This window comes from Cotesia typhae, unplaced genomic scaffold, assembly GCF_013202065.1.
Source record: "Cotesia typhae breed Kobodo isofemale line unplaced genomic scaffold, CoteBio_Ctyphae contig_5, whole genome shotgun sequence".
NCBI lineage: Eukaryota > Metazoa > Arthropoda > Insecta > Hymenoptera > Braconidae > Cotesia > Cotesia typhae.
Genome location: NW_027423757.1, coordinates 553,228 through 570,908, shown reverse-complemented (window position 1 = coordinate 570,908; position 17,681 = coordinate 553,228). Strand labels below are relative to the sequence as shown.

The 17,681-nt window shown below is 31.8% G+C and overlaps 1 protein-coding gene and 1 long non-coding RNA gene across 2 annotated transcripts; one reads left to right on the top strand and one right to left on the bottom strand.

Moving 5' to 3' along the window:
- The first annotated feature begins 219 nt into the window (after positions 1-219).
- LOC141530491 (uncharacterized) lies at positions 220-12,912 on the top strand. Its single transcript, XR_012479763.1, has 3 exons — positions 220-421; positions 3,630-3,783; positions 12,734-12,912. It is a non-coding gene; the product is annotated as an uncharacterized LOC141530491 (long non-coding RNA).
- Positions 12,913-13,501: 589 nt separating this feature from the next.
- LOC141530488 (uncharacterized) lies at positions 13,502-15,175 on the bottom strand. The gene is made up of 6 exons (XM_074247614.1): positions 15,038-15,175; positions 14,786-14,936; positions 14,572-14,716; positions 14,334-14,497; positions 14,181-14,258; positions 13,502-14,090 (listed from the first exon to the last, which is right to left on the bottom strand). Exons 2-6 carry the CDS (start codon positions 14,891-14,893, stop codon positions 13,683-13,685), a joined length of 903 nt encoding a protein of 300 aa, XP_074103715.1. The 5' UTR covers positions 14,894-14,936; positions 15,038-15,175; the 3' UTR covers positions 13,502-13,682.
- Positions 15,176-17,681: the final 2,506 nt, after the last annotated feature.

The window sequence follows — 17,681 nt, the reverse complement described above, 5'->3', positions numbered from 1 at the left end:
ACCTCTGTCGCGCGCACGCATGCCGCGGAAAAAAATTAGGAAAATGGTTGACCCTGAAGGCCATCCCTGAAACTTCCCGCCAATTCCATACCTAAATGTTTGAAATTGCAATTATGACGTTTTTGAGCTCTTTTAGTTCAAAAATAGAATTTGTGTGTTATTTTGAGCTCTCCGAGCTCAACGAAATAGCTTTTGTATGCTTTTGACATGGCAAACCAACACCTTTTACAACGACGGAGCTGTAAGACGCGGCAAAGTCTCTCAAGACGAGGCAACTGGCCCTGATGATATCCCGACGTTGGTGATCTGGACTGGAGCTCGGAATACCCAGACACACTCTTAAATACTTACAATGCATGCTTGGTAACTGGCAAGTTTTCCGCGGTCTGGAAGCGGCAGAGGATGGTTCTCTTAAACAAAGGTAAGGAAACCCCCGCAGCACCTTCGTTGTTTAGACTACTCTGCATGCTGGACATTGCTAGAAAACTACTCGAGAAGCCCATACAAGGAAGACTCGGTAACGACATCGACCGTGCCGGAGTCTTTGCCTCCAACCAACATGGCTTTTGGAAAGGTCGTTCGACAGTCGGTGCGATCGAGAAAGTCACAAAGACAGCAAAACAAGCATGGTCTGATAACCTCAGAGTTCGTGAAGTATGTCTTCTCGTCACGCTGGAGCACAAATTTGACGTGGAGCCAGAGAATCTGGCTCTAGTCGGCAACTACCTGGACGAAAGAATGCCAATAGCGGAAACTACGGAAGGCCCACAAGAATACGCCATAACGGCTGGCGTACCGCAAGGCTCAATAATGGGGCCTGATCTATAAAATGCGGACTACGACGAGCTTTTTGGAATCTCGTTACCAAAGCAAGTAGAGCTAACGGGCTTTGCAGACGACGTTGCGGCCACAATAGTAGTAGACAGCGTAGAAGAGGCCGAATTACTGGTTCGGGAAACCATTGACGCCGTCGAGAACTGGCTTTGATAAACACCACCTGAAACTCGTCAAGCATAAAACCGAGATGGTTGTTCTGATACGTCAAAAATGGTTCCTAAAACCATTCGCTGTGGACATGGGAGAAACAACACTGACGTCAACAAGGGCCCTGCGCTGTTTAGGGATTACGATAGACGAGAAACTATCTTTCCGCGAACACCTCGACAGTGCATGCAAGAAAGCCAGCAAGACGGTGTCTAGCCTAGAAAGAATCATGACGAACAGTATTGGACCAAGAACCAAAAAGAGAAGAGTTCTTCTAGAAGCAGTCCATTCGGTACTGCTTTATGGAGTAGAAATATGGGTAGACATATTGAAGCAGAAGACATATCGGCAAAAGATAGCGACAGTAAATAGAGCCACGCCCATCGACCTACTAGCGTTTGAGAGAGTAAAACTCTATGACGCTAAAAACAGTGACGAAAACATGATAGACGCAAGAACGAGGATAAAGGCGGAAACGCAGCAAAAGTGGCAGGACCGATGGACATCGGGAGGGACGGGCAGATAGACGACGCGTCTTATCGCAAACATAGACGTCTGGCTTTTTCGGAAGTACGGGGACACGGACTTCTTCCTGACCCAGTTATTGACGGGACATGGGTGGTTCAATGCCTATATCTTTTCAAGATGAATTTGCACAGCACACCATCGTGCAAATACTGCTCAGACAAAATTGACGACGCCGAACACACGTTCTTCGAGTGTAATCGGTGGAAGGACTACAAAAGCAACACCAAAAAAACAACTGATACCACGCCCTCCCCTGAAAGCTTGGTAACCTGCATGATCAAAAAAGAAGAAAACTGGTTAGCTCTCGCAGCCTACGCACAGCGCCTTTTGAAAGAAAAAACCTTAGAAAGGGACCAGTAACCAGTAAAAACCAGAAGCAGGCGTCGTGAGACACAACATAGACTTGATTGAAGTAATGCTAACGCGGTTCCGATTCAGTTTCCGCGTAACATCTGTGAGGAAAGGAAAGAGGAAGATATTTAATCGCTTCGCTCGTGCCGCAGATGTAGGGGGTAGGCATCAATTTTTTTCAACACAATTTTTTGCGTATTTTCGACCGAGTAGCAAGAAAACTAGTATACACTACAAGGGCAGAAATTTGAGAGCCCTGAACTGCGCGCTATGATGCCCTCGGCTTTGCCACGGGCATTATGGCGCGTAGTGCAGGAATCTCAACTTTCTGCCCTTGTAGTGTAATATACTATTTTCGATTTTTTTTCGACAACGATATCTCACGAACGCATCAAGCGATTTCGACGCACTTGGTGGTGATCGATGCAGGTTTTCAAGGTTAAGAGCTGAGTAGTTTTTGAGGTTGATCGGTTCAGCCAATTCGGAGATATTTTGAAAAAATGAACAAAAAAAAACAATTTGTTATTAACGATTAAATGTACTATCGACGAGCAAAATAACTTAATTTTTCGTAATCCCCAGCAAAAAATACGTAAATATCAGTTATAAGAACCCGAAGACCTAAAAGTGCATACGGGTTTTCCTCTTTAGTCGAGGGACTATATTCTGAATTTTCAATTATCTTAAATCTTTTCGCATCTTATGTTTAGAACGAAAAATTACTGAATAGTAATTAAAATTTTGAGTCGCCTTGTATCATTATGAATCATATTTTTAGAATTTAAAAGTATTTGATAGTATTCAAAATTTTCAATCATCTTAAATCCTAATTAATCATGTTTTTAGGATTTGCAAGCATTTGATAGTATTTAACAGTTTAAATCATTTCAAATCCGGTTAAATTCTACTTTATTCTTTTGAATTCTTTTTTATTCTTTTGGATTCTCCCCAGGAACAAAATTAAAATATTGTTTAAGAATTAAAATGAATTGGTTAGTATTAAACTTTTTTTAATTCTTTTTTATTTTTTCAAATTCTTTACGAGAACCAAAATTGCTACATTTTTTTAGAATAAGAAAGGTTAAGTTAGAATTAGAAATATTGAACCCTTTTTTATCCTTTTTAATTCTAAAATGATAATAATTGTTTCGTTGGATGAATAAGAATTAAAAAAAATTCTTGAGTTCGACCTTAATTCTCCGAAGAATTGAGAGTATTGAAGAGTATTAAACAGAATTAAGAATAAGTGGTTTTTTAATCCTTTTTAATTCTCTTTTTTAAACAGGGATGTATTGATTATGTATTGCATTATATATTACCATATACAATTATATACATTTATATATAAAGCTATGTATAATCTTGTCTGATTATGTGTAGTATCATATACTGTTTTAAGGGGTTATACATGATTATGTAAGATTATATATATAAATTTTTATCGGGAAAGTAAGCAGACTTTTACTAAGCTATTTTCATTCTTAATATGAATTTTAGAGAAAAAAACGATGTCAATAATTTATTTTTTAAAGGGTTGTCGATTTATAAATTAATTTTTCTAAGTTTCTTCTCATGAGATGAGAAAACAGTAAATAAGATAAATATGTTAATTTTTGACTACGAATCAAGCTATTTTCGTCAAGCAATGTCATGTCACTGATTGATCATTTTTTGGAAGTATTAATAATACATAGTATTAATAATGTTGAAATCGATATCAAAAGTAATTGTTGCTTTTTTTCTATTACGCTTTTTCTCGATTTCAGTCCTATGACAGGCACCTATACAATCACGAAACGTAGGGGAAGTCTACAAGAGTTCCTGCTAATACTACAATAGAGTCATCGATCATTCGTACGAAATGTCCTTGATTGGTATTCTAACTGAAAGAATTATAGGCAGCGGACTCAACTGGATGGGGTATGTAGTAGCTGAAGTAAAATAGAGAAAAAAAGATAAAAAAAAAAATCTACCCTTATAGAATTGAAGAAAATTAAAAAAAAATCCAGATTAAGCAAAATTCGAATCAGAAATTATAGTTTTTCCTTAGTATCATCACATCATAATAGTATATAATAGTATATCTTCTGATGAGGTTAAATTTAACTATTATCTTAAGATATATATTTTAATAAAATCAATAGTTGACGTTTATTTTCGATGTATCCCTAATGAAAAAAAATATCGAAAATAGGAAATTTGTAATCTTTTTTAATTTTCTTGAATAATTTGAATCCTACCCATTTTGAGAAAACTTCGTACACGGAAAGAAATTTTCTTGAAAAATTACCGTTAAATTCACTGTAATCAAGGGATATACCACGGTCCTTTTATTTATTAATGTTTTTGAAATAAAAATTACGAAAAAGTTCATTTATTTTATGGTAGACTTCATAAAATTTACCAAAAACTTAATAAAATTTACCAGAGGATCTTTAAGTTTGAATTGATTGAGCTAGATATTTTGAAGTAATTCTGAAAAAACACTTTTTTCGACAACAATATCTTTCGAATGAATCAACCGATTTTGACCAGGTTATCGACGTGGTTTTTTGATGTTAAAAGCTGATTAATTTTTTAAATCGATTGGTAAAGTTGTTTAAAAGTTATTTCAAACAAACTACATTGCAAAAAATTTTTTTTTCGCAGTTTATTTTTGAGATTTCTCAAAATCTATTGATCCGGATCGGTCCAAATCACATTCAAAATCGAAGTTTGGCCATGCCTTTCCGAATGGCACCACACACACACACACACACACACACACACACACACACACACACACACACACACACACACACACACACACACACACACGAATACACACACACACACACACACACACACACACACACACGCACAATATTTCTGAATAGTTTAAGTCCCTTCCCATGTAGGGACTGCTAGAGGTGAATGACGGGGCCTTACCTGGATCAGTACTGAGCAACCAAGTTTGGCGCACCGATATTGGCCCATGCTTGGGACAAGACTTGGTAATCAGCCTCGGCCGGCCCAATGATTATCCGAGCCTGGGCCAACACTGGTTTGCCATAGAATGGCCGAGGCAAATGAATCCAACCTTGGACCAAGACTGGGCAATCTAACCTTGACCAACTCAATGATTACCTGAGCGTTAACCAAGACTGGAAAGCCTAGCCTTTGAATGGTAACTTGAGCCAGAATTGGGCAACTTAACCTTAGGCAATTAATGGAAAATCCAACTTTAATTAATCATTAATTATCGAATTTGGAGCAGTAAATATTTATTGCTTAACGAATATTTGCTAGCAAATGCTAAAATTGAAAATTTATTGTTTAAACATAACAACTGCATATCGTCAAAATTGATATGATTTAAAAAAAAAATTAAAATATAATAATTTACAATTGAATTTTTAGTATTAATAATTTTAAAGACTAAAATTTATAACAAGATAAAAAATATACATAGACTATATATGTACAAAGTCTAATGTAATACCCTGATTCAGAAAGATGATTTGAAATGATTACCTCCATGTTAATTGTATATCTATATAGTGTTAAAATCAGATGCTTTTAAATCATTTCAAATCATTTCAAATTAGATTTCTTAATCAAGGTATAAGAACTTGACTCTTGCATTTTTTTTTAACTCATAAACATTTGTAAAAAATAGTTAATTTTTATCAAAACACACGATTACATAACATAAATTATATAAATAATAAACCGTTACATTTCGGCACCATATAGATTTAGCTTATAAGAATGATGAGATGTGTATTAACTCACAGTCGTACATCAAAATTAAGATAAAAAATGATACTTAAAAAATTCTTTTTATATCATTTTATATCAAATGGCATGGGCCAGACTTGAAAATTAACTATGGCCCAATTCTGGTAAACAGGCACAGCCCGAGTTTGAAAATTAACTGTGGCCCAATTCTGGTATCCAGGCATGGGCCAGTCGTGATAACAAGGCTTGGGCCAATGTTATCATTTCAGACTTGAACCAAGACGGGGCCAACTCTGCTTTACAAGCCTGGCCTAGAGTTGTACATAGTTGTACATGGTTGGGCCAGATCTAGGCCAAACCTGGGCTCGCCTTACCTTCTTATATGGGCTTTGGCAATGTTTGTAGTTCGAAAATTTGATGTATCAAGCTAGGTTTGTATTAGTTGAAAATGATAATTTTGTGAAATTAAATTTAGGCCGTCGGGCTGAATTTAATTAATTTGTGCTGAATAAATAATGAGTGTTAGTTTTGTAAATTAATAAAGAGTAAAGATCAGGTGTAATTAGTAAGAAATTTTGGTATATAAGTATTAGTAAATTTATGTCTGGTGGATACTTAAAAAATAAGTATATTGAGTCTGCGAATTAGTAGAGAGGTTCTCAACTAAGCAGCATTAAGCGTAATTGAAGAAAATTAAATTGTTAATTTTAAATTGTTTCATGATGAATAAATAATTTTATTGGAGCGCGGCATGATGGCCGAGCGGACTAAGTCATTATCCCGTTAGTTCGGTCGCACATCATGCCGTGAGGCGAGGGTTCGAGCCCCGACGGTTGTTAGAATAGTTCCAACACCAATCGTCGGGGGTCGCTCCGGTAGCCGAACTGTACTGGCATGGGTTTTCTCTGTGGTTTCCCCATCGCCACTATTCCAACAACCGATCGAAAGGGGTGAGGAATAGGGTAAATGCAGTACAGAAAGCACAAGTCGGTCCACAGCCACATCGAGAGTAATGAAAGATATGCGCAAGAATAATATATTGATAACATTAAAAGAGAGTGCAAAAAATGTTGATAATAAAAAAATGGAGAGATAGTGAAATATGTTGATAATAAAAAAAAAAAGTGGAGAATATATTGGAATATGTTGATAATAAAAAGTGGATGAAGGTTGAAAGATTGTGTTGAATATAAAAAAGCGAGGAACATACGATGATAATAGAGAGAATAAACTAAATGTGAAGACGCTGAGACAATCAGCCTTGTAAAAGCCAAAATTGGTATACAAGTAAAACTCATAATAATAATAATTTTATTGGATATTAATATTTTCTCAGTATTATTTTGCAGCTCACCTAAACTTCTTAATACCTTGACTTTCCCTTCTCATGCTTTCTTGGTTCCTGGGACACCGCGTATAACATTTCAGTGGTGCTATTTTCAAGAGGAAAGGGGTGAACGAGAAGGCAATGCTCCAGTTACATAAAAGTATTAAATAAATAGAATATTTCAGAATCGTTCTAAATCTTTCGAGAAAATGTAATTTGCTTATTATTCCACTAGTAAAAAATATTTGGAAAAGTAAGTGTTTTTGAATCATTTCCAATCTTTCCATAAAATAAAATTCGGATATTATTGAGCGATTGGAAAATTTTCATAAACATTCAAAAATGAATGAATGATCCGAATCTTTTCGAATCTTTCGTTAAATCAAAACTTCAAAAAGTATATAATGGTTCGAAAGTGTTTTAAAAATTGAATGATTCTAAATCATCTTAAATCTTCAAAATAACACAGGTTTGAAAATATTTAAAAGGATTTAATGTTCAAAAATTGAGAGGATTTTGACTATTCAGGAGAAGTAAAAACGATTTCAAATTGTTATTTTTAATTTTTTCAAATATTTTTACTCTATGAGTTACGGTGCGATTATAAAGTATTTAGAATAATTAAAAATAACTCATTTTTTAAATGAATTATTTAGTGTATATGAATTTAAAGAATTTAAAGGTGTTAAAAAATAATTAGTATATTACACACCTAGGGAAGTAAAGTAAGAAATGTCTCAGATCACATGTAATTGTTCTTATTTTTCTTCCCAAGGGGTGTAATATGGTATTGAATCGCTCAAAAATTTTTAGAAAAATTCGAAAAAAAGTTTGGAAAATCCGAAAGTTATCGCCTCATAGCGGTCATTTAATTTTTACAAAAAAGATTATGAAAACAGTTGACCCTGAAGACCATCCCTGCAATTTCCTAATAATTCGAAACCTAGGCACTTAAAATTGTACTTATGACGTTTTGAGCTCGTCGAGTTCAAAAATACAATTGATGTGTTATTTTGAGCTTTCCAAACTCAAAGAGATAGCTTTTCTTGGATTCTATGCTTAAGCTCTTCGAACTCAAAAGTCTAATTGAAGTTTGATAAAACACTATTGTTTGAATTTTCAAACCTCAATAACTTTTGAATGAATGAATCGATTTTCACGAGGTTGGCGGCATTCGACGCCGTTTTTAAGCCTCATAATCATGAATAATTTTTAAGTTTGAATAGATTGACCTAGGAATTTCGAAGTAATTCCGAAAAAACACTTTTTTCGATTTTTTTGTCGTTCACAATGTCTCTCGACTGACGTGATTTTTCAAAATTATAAGAGCTGATTAGTTTTTAGAGTTGATCGATAGAGCCTTTTAAAAGTAATTTAAAAAAAAAAAACATTGAAAAAAAATTTGTTTCTCAGTTTTATTGAAATTTCTCCAAATCTATCGATACGAATCGGTTCAAATTCACAGGAGATCTAAGTTTGACGGAACTCTTGGGAACGCCGTTTGGTAGGTTCCGACACACACACACACACACACACACACACATGCGCTTTTTTTTAATTGTGTGATTGAGGAAAACAACTAACAGAACTATTATTTAAGAGGGCAAATAAAAGAATTATGACAGGTAATTTTATATCAAAATTGGATCATATAAATGATTCTACGTTAGACATATACTCGATATACATAACACTATAAATCCCATTAGTACCAAGTAGTGCTAGGCTCTACACGTTTCTCGGCATAATTATAAGCTGTCATGTGAACTTTATAATAATTGTGTCAAAATTATCGACCTTGTTATGGAAATGTGTATTTCTGGGCAGAAAAAAGTGCCATTCGGCAGTCGACATGGAAGTAGATTTTTTATCTGAATAAAATCTATAAATCTAAAAATCTAGAAATATCATTATAATGCTTAAATTAAAGCTTATTCAAATAGCTTTCAGTTGCGATTTACAGAAATTCGATAAGTTGTCGCATTCAAAAGTTATAAAAGAAAGAATGCAAAAAAAATGTATTTTAACGATTTTGAAAATTCTCTAATGCTGTCATTTCTAAATTATTTAATCCATCAAGCCAATTTTTTTTATCTTGACTTCCTTTTTCGTCTGTAAAATAAGTTTGTTGAGTTTGGTAAACATTCGTATTGAATTGTAGAACCGCGGATAGAAAAATTTATGTATAATTGAATATACTATACAGGGTGTCTCTGAAGTGGCGGGAGTAATTGTTGGGGTCGATAGAGAAAAAAATACTGAATCGAAAGTTCCTGAGCCAAAAATTTTTTTGGGCCATAGAATTTGAGTTATGAATTAAAAACGATAGCCAATCAGAAGCGCGCTATTCGAGAAATGAAAATGAGCGGGGAAGTAGAGGAGACGCGAGAGTGAGATGCTGCAATAGCAGCTTACTCGCTCACACAAAGCCGAGCATGAGAGGGGATTGTGACGCTATGAGCCGAGTACGTAAGTGTGAATGAGTGGATGTATGAGGTCGCAAGCGGACGGCTTAATGTATGAGTGTGTGTCCGTGTATCGCAGCATTATTGGAGGCGTTGTAACGCTGAATTAAAGCTAACCGGGTACTCTAAGACAGAGGAAAAAATTTTAATTTTTATTTTTATTCGAAAAAATTTAATAAAAAAAAATAAAAAGGCCCAAGATTTAACCAGACCCACAGAAACGGAGAGTAAATTTTTAATTCTCATTTATTTTGCTGGGGATTATTTTCAAATACAAAAAAAAAAAAAAAAGGCTAAGATTCAACTGGAATCCAAAAAGAGATGGATGAAAAATTTTATTTTTATTTTTAATCAGCAAAATTATTTTTCTTTAAAAAAGAGCCCAATCTCGACTGGAGCAAGAAAAATGATTGAAAAATTTTATTATTAATTTTCAATCAACAAAATTATTATAAAAAAATAAATGGGCCCAAGTCTCAACCGGACCCAAACAAACGGATAAAAATTTTTATTACTTACTTAATTTGGTGGAAATTATTTTTAAAAACGAAGAAAATTCCCAAGACTCGATCGGACCCAAAAAAAAATAATTAAAAGAATTTTTTCCTTATTTTCAATCACCAAAATCATGTTTCTTCAAAAAAGGCCCAATCTCAACCGGACTAGAAGAAACTGATTGAAAAATTTTATTTTTTATTATTAATCGAGAAAATTATTTTGAAAAAAAAAATAGGGCCCAGAATCAACCGGACAAACAATGGACTTGAGTTCAATTTTTTTCTTAATTTATAATTTGACATTCTACCTGTTAATTCACCGATAGATAATTCTAATAAAAATATCAAAATTATTCGGACTTGAGTTCAATTTTTTTCTTAATTTATAATTTGACACTCTACCTGTTAATTCACTGATAGATAATTCTAATAAAAATATCAAAATTATTCGGACTTGAGTTCAATTTTTTCTTAATTTATAATTTGACATTCTACCTGTTAATTCACTGATAGATAATTCTATTAAAAATATCAAAATTATTCGGACTTGAGTTCAATTTTTTTTTTTAATTTATCATTTGACATTTCGCTTGTTGATTAAGTGATTAATAATTTTAATAATAATATCAAAATTATCAGGACTCGAGAGCGATTTTTTTAGTATATTTTTTTACATTTTACCTGTCAATTAACTGATAAATAATTTCAATTAAAATATCAAAATTATTCGGACTTGAGTTCAATTTTTTTTTTTAATTTATTAGTTGACATTTTACCTGTTAATTAACTGATAAATAATTTTAATAAAAATATTAAAATTATCAGGACTCGAGAGCGATTTTTTTCAATTCCTTATTTGACATTTTACCTGTCAATTAATTAAAAAATAATTTTAATTAAAATATCAAAATTATTGGGACTTGAGTTCAATGTTTGTTTTAATTTATTTTTGACATTTTACCTGACGATTAATTGAAAAATTATTTTACAGAATAATTCCCAGCAAAATAAATGAGAAATGAAAGTTTTCCATCCGTTTGGTTGGGTCCGGTTGAGTCTTGGGCAATTCCTTCTGTTTTCAAAAATTATTCCGAGCATAAGAAATAAGTAATAAAAATTTTCTATCTGTTCGTTTTGGTCCGGTTGAGTCTGGGGCCTATTTTCTTTTTTGAAATAATTTTGTCAATTAATAATTGATAATAAATTTTTTCAATCAGTTTTTTATCGTCTTGTCAAGATTAGGCTGATTTTTGTTCAATAAATTTTTGTTTGTTATTGAAAAGAGAAAATAAATTTTTTTGCATTCTTCTATTCTTGGCTCTGGTCGAGTCTTGGGCATTTTTTCGTTTTTAAAAATAATTCCTAGCAAAATGAATGGGAAATAAAAGTTTTCGATCCGTTTGTTTGGGTCCGATTGAGTCTGGGGCCTATTAATTTTTTTTTAAGAATAATGTTGTTAATTAATAATTGATAATAAAATTTTTCAATCAGTTATTCGAAGTCTGTTTGAGATTGGGCCTTTCTTTTCAAGGAAAATTAATCTTGGTGATCAAGTAATAAAAAATTTCTATCCGTTTATTTGGGTCCTGCTGCGTCTTGGGTCTATTTTTTTTTTTTCTTAATAATTTAGTTAATTAATATTTAGAAATAAAATTTTTCGATTTATCTTTTTTTGGGTCCGGTCGAGTCTTGGGCGATTTTCTTCGTTTTTTAAAATAATTCCCATCAAAATAAATAAGTAATTAAAACTATCTATCTGTTTGTTTGGGTCCGGTTGAGTCTGCGGACTATTTTTTTTTTTAAATAATTTTGTTGATTGAAAATTAATAATAAAATTTTTTAATCATTTTTTTGCTCCAGTCGAGATTGGGCCTTTTTTAAAAGAAACAATTTTGCTGATTGAAAATAAGGAAAAATTTTTGTACTGTTATTTTTTTGGATCCGATCGAGTCTTGGGCATTTTTTCGTTTTTAAAGATAATTTCCAGCAAATTAAGTAAGTAATAAAAATTTTTATCCGTTTGTTTGGGTCCGGTTGAGACTTGGGCCCATTTATTTTTTTATAATAATTTTGTTGATTGAAAATTAATAATAAAATTTTTCAATCATTTTTTCTTGCTCCAGTCGAGATTGGGCTCTTTTTTAAAGAAAAATAATTTTGCTGATTAAAAATAAAAAATAAAATTTTTTCATCCATCTCTTTTTGGATTCCAGTTGAATCTTAGCCTTTTTTTTGTATTTGAAAATAATCCCCAGCAAAATAAATGAGAATTAAAAATTTACTCTCCGTTTCTGTGGGTCTGGTTAAATCTTGGGCCTTTTTATTTTTTTTTATTAAATTTTTTTCGAATAAAAATAAAAATTAAAATTTTTTCCTCTGTCTTAGAGTACCCGGTTAGCTTTAATTCAGCGTTACAACGCCTCCAATAATGCTGCGATACACGGACACACACTCATACATTAAGCCGTCCGCTTGCGACCTCATACATCCACTCATTCACACTTACGTACTCGGCTCATAGCGTCACAATCCCCTCTCATGCTCGGCTTTGTGTGAGCGAGTAAGCTGCTATTGCAGCATCTCACTCTCGCGTCTCCTCTACTTCCCCGCTCATTTTCATTTCTCGAATAGCGCGCTTCTGATTGGCTATCGTTTTTAATTCATAACTCAAATTCTATGGCCCAAAAAAATTTTTGGCTCAGGAACTTTCGATTCAGTATTTTTTTCTCTATCGACCCCAACAATTACTCCCGCCACTTCAGAGACACCCTGTATATGATCATATATAAAAAACGACCTTATATAATTATCGATAACTATACTTCTACTAATCAAAAATGCGTCATTTTTTGTTATTTCAGATCAGAAGGAGAGATCAATCGACACGCACCAGTAAGGTCCATTTTTTTTTGGAGAAGGGAACTTCAGCGCCATTTTTCTAATTAAAAATAGTATATTACACACCTATCTCTCTAAAAATGAAATAGTAGATTTTCACTGGTTCACAGTGCATATGCACTGTTTTGCACAGTTATAAGTATACCACTTGGAATCAGTGAATTTTGACTATTTCACCTAGTGAATTCATAATATCACTAATTTATACAGTGAACTCTCCTGTTTAAATTAGTGGTAGAAAATTCTCACAGAATTAGTAAATTTCACTGTAATTATTGATAGTGAAAATTACTGTTTAAACAAGTGAAACTCACTGCAATCATTGGTGATAAGAATTACTAATACAAATAGTAGAAATTACTGAAATTATTGGTACTAATAACTACTCTATTTAAATCAGTGAAACCCACTGCAATGACTAGTGATATAACGTATTTATAGAATTAGTGACAATCACTATAATCATTAGTGATAAAAATACTATTCGAGTCAGTGAAATTCACTGCAATCACTAGTGATAAGAAGTTCTAACAGAATTCGTGAAATTTACTATTTTGCTTCATGAGAATTCTACAAGGTAAATCAGTAAATTTTTTGGAAATAAATAAAATCTAATAAAAGTGGAAGAATAATTAAGTAATCAAAGTTATTACAAAGTAATAATTTATATCATAATAAAACACAATAAAAGATAATTTTGTTTACAAACAGTACATGTCATTACTTATTGAGTAATAAATCAGTAAAAGTGCTACATAAAAAAACTTGTTTAAGTAATTATAATAAGTTCAATAAAAATTCAAAAAGATTTTCTTTTTGATATAAAACTTGTTTTTAAAAACAATAAGAAAGTAAAGTGTAGCAAGAAGTAATAAGTAAAAAGTAGAAATAAGTAATCATAAAAAAAAATTTTTAGTCCGAAACATCATCCTCAGACAAATGCTGACTATCGTTATTTTTGTTACTCTTGTAACTCTTGTCATTAGTGTCGATCTTGAAATTAACAATATTCGTATGTAAAAAGGACACCATACTTTTTGGGTTAACTTTCATTTGGAAAATGTAATAGTCGATGAAATTGTAAAAATTTTTTAATTTTTCGGGATATTCGACATTCAACACATAATATGTTTTGTAGAGAAGATCAAATGAAGTGATAGGTTTACAAGTGATAGCAGGATGGACGCCAATAAACCACCCATCGCCTTGTATAAAAGTTTTGTCTACTGATTGACCCGAATGAGTAATCAAATAAGGCTGTATAGCTTTTTTCGACTGTTGTCGAAGTTGTTTTGCGAAATCTTCAACATTTGTCCCTTCCTAAATGATAAAAATCGCAATTAAAATTAAATCTATATAAATATAAAATATATTCAAATTAAGATTATATGTACATGAAAAAAAACCTACTGATACAAGTTTGACGAGTTCATCATTCGGGAACACTTTTTTCATAATTGGAGTGTCATTTTCTATTTCTTCGTATTTCTAGAAAAATTTTACCATTTATTTAAATGAGACAAACACAGTAATAAGATTAAAAATAAATTAACAAATATTTACGCGTTTTTTTCCTTTTCCTTGTCCGACTTTTTTATTTTTTTCATTTTCTTGGTCATTTTTCTTCTGTTGGTCTTTTTTCACTTCTTCAGCTTTCTTTATTTTTGAAATTTCCGCGTTTGATATGGGCAATAGTTCCGTAAGAATTAATAGTGCTCGAAAATTATCTATAAAAATTAAATCAATAGATATTTAATTAGAAATAGTAATGACTAATACTTCGAAGCAACAAATTACTTACCATCTTTGATGTTATCTGATGTTGCAAATATCTCTGGTCGTAAATTTTCAGCATAAAACAAAATCTTCTGAGTATATAACGTAGGAAATTTTGATATTAAATTATCTTGTGACTTAGGATAAATTGATTGAAATTCTCTGTCAATCTGTTAATAAATTTAGTTGTTAGAATATAGATGAAAAATATGAATTATCAATTAAACAATCGATTTTACCAGTTCACCATGATAATCTAAAAATCGAGAAAACTTTTTAAAAATTTCCGATATCGTTGGACTTTCTTTTTTAATCCAATGGCGTCGATATTCCCTGGTTGCATCCATCAGAAATACAATGTGGTCTTTATTTTGGTCTGTTGGATTTTTCCTTTGTAAAATAGATATTTAAAGTAATAAAAGTTAATGTATTAGTGCATTAAAAATTAAAATTATTGAGATAAATAAATATAATTTTTTTAGTTGATATACCTGATTATTTATTTCTTGGACGTTAAAATTCAGATCACGAGTATTTAGTGGTTCGGATTTAGTCTTCGAGGATTTTTTAATGTCACTTTTCTTGTACTTTTTATCAGAAGGATGTAAATTAGTTCTTAAACATTGCAGACGCCACTCAATGAATCCTTTTTGCCCGTCAAGACTGAAATAATGCTCCTAAAATTTATAAAATAAATACAGTCAATTTTTATGTTATTTAATAAAGTAGTATACAGATATATAGTATAATGGACAATATATTCATAATTACCCAGCCAGTTTGGGAATAATTATCTTTCAGACGCGGAAACTCAGTAATAATTGCTTGAGCAAGAGCACGTTTAGCTGGCTTTGGAGGATAACTGAAAGAAATCAATTATAATTATTAGTGATATTTACAATATTTATAAATACCTATTAATTAATTTTCCTTAAAATCAGAGAACGTATATAACTTAAAAAAATGATTATTCGACTACACCCTACATCAATAAGAAGAATTTTCGACTGAACTCGAAATGAATTAGTCTAAAATAAAGATTATCTCATAAACTTTGATAAAAATTATAAAAGAATAGAAAAATAATTGGCATTTAAAGGTTATTTAAAAAAAAATCTTAAGTTCAAAGTTTGACGGACATTTCTAAACTTTTAGTCATGGAATGAATAGAAAAAATTATAAATCATCAATGGTTACTAACTTCAATTGGAGCTTATTGTGTAGGCCTAAAGATAATTTAATAATAGTTGACCTATGATTTATGGCTAAAGAATTATTTCAATATGAATGACTAAATTTGACTATTTTTTAAATCTTGAAATACCCACTACTTGCAAATTAACCGGCCGATCTTGTTCATTTTTGGTATTAAATAAAATAAATCCACAAAAATTCATAAAAATCTGTTTAAAAATGTGAAAGTAATGCAGGTGACATGAAGCGTTACATCGCTAATATATATAAATATATATTCAGTCTAATAAATATAAAATTACGTACTGGCTTTTCTGAAAACTGACAAGTTCTGCCACAACAAGCCTGACTAGTGATCGCCGGTGATTCTCGTGAAAAAGCTGATTTTCATCTTCTAAAATTTTTAACAGTTTTGAGCCTTGTTTTGTTTTCTCATTCAATAGAAATTTTCGTACTGTTTCATATTGCTAAAACATCAATAATAAAATATTTAATGTTAAAAACAAAGACATAAAAATTAGAAAAATATTTAAAATAAGATATTGAGTGAACATACCGAAAATTTAGCAGGATCAATTGTAGAAAAGTTAACGGTATTACTTCCAGGCTGGGACAAAGTACTCGCTGTGCTAATTTCAGGCTGTGACGTAATGCATGATTGCTGCGATGAATTAATATCAGAATTAACCTGGATTATACCTGTTTCATTAGGAATCGAATTTGGCAATTTTATCGAATTTAATACTTTTAGTATTAATTTCTGGGGACCAATTTTTATTCCCATTGATTGCAGATCTTCTTTTGTTAATTCGATAAATGCCTTTCCATTGATGCGTTGAGCTAAATAAAAAATCAAAAAATTATTAGTCGTCTGGATGAATATTTATCATTATACACAGTCATATCCAAGCAAAAAAAAATAAATTAGAGTTTGAAAAGTCTCACCCAAAAACAATCGGTTAAAAAAAAAGCATTTAGTTAGTCATAAGATGTAATGACGGAGACTTATGTAAAGATTGTCACATTGTGCTTTATTCCAACAAGAAAAAGGTTTGTAATAGGCTAAGTCAGAAAGATTAATGAATAGTTGTGTATTCAAGTCAGCATCAAATTCTATATGATACGCGTGTAACGTAGTATCAAATGAAACTGTTGTATAAACTGAAATCAAGAGATAGACATCAATATCATTCAATAAAATTATTTCATCAATCTTTGCAAATAATGGTAAATTATCAGCACGAAGTCGAGAAGATTCAAGACATACATATAATCCTACGCGAAATTCAACATCATTTACTTTTATAGAATTCGTACGATATACTTCATCATTATTATTGTAATTACGATCAACCAAGAATCGCTGACTCAGAGTGTCTTCGATCGATACGTTTCTTCCCGAAAATTTGCGAAGTTGAAAAAGTGTCACATCTTTTCCACCCCACTTAGCGCTTTGACCACATTGGAAAATTCTAATTAATGTTTTAGGAGGATTTTTAAAATTGTGGACGACTTCAGCACGAACTTGGGCAAAATGATGTTTAGCTTCATAACGCATACATGAATAATTGGCCAGAGGACTAGACCACTGTATACATCTAGGATAGTGTGATAGATGATGAAACTTATTAATTTCACTAACATTTGAAAATAATTTTTGAAATCTCCAGCGAAATTCTCTGATTAAAGCATTAAAATATGGAAGAAGAGAATTTGTTATTTTAGGAGCGAAAACCAATTCCATTATTTGTAATAAATTAAGTACAAGTGTCATATGCTCATCATCGCTATCAATTTCATCAGCAAGTAAAAATGGTAGTGCCCGTGTCAAAGTCCATGTTTGCATAGCGTTCTGACTCAAAGTGTGGTCTTTTTTTCGTAACATGTTATCGGTAAAATTAGATGAAGGTTTATTTTTCATCTCGCAATAACCCCATTGAA

Bases quoted from the DNA above. Each gene is read 5' to 3' on its own strand.
- LOC141530488 (XM_074247614.1), bottom strand. From the start codon at position 14,893: ATGGATGCAACCAGGGAATATCGACGCCATTGGATTAAAAAAGAAAGT. The intron at 14,498-14,571 runs GTAAGTAATTTG...TAATTTTTATAG, and splicing joins ATCAGATAACATCAAAGATG to ATAATTTTCGAGCACTATTA. The intron at 14,259-14,333 runs GTAAATATTTGT...AAATTTTTCTAG, and splicing joins AAGGAAAAGGAAAAAAACGC to AAATACGAAGAAATAGAAAA.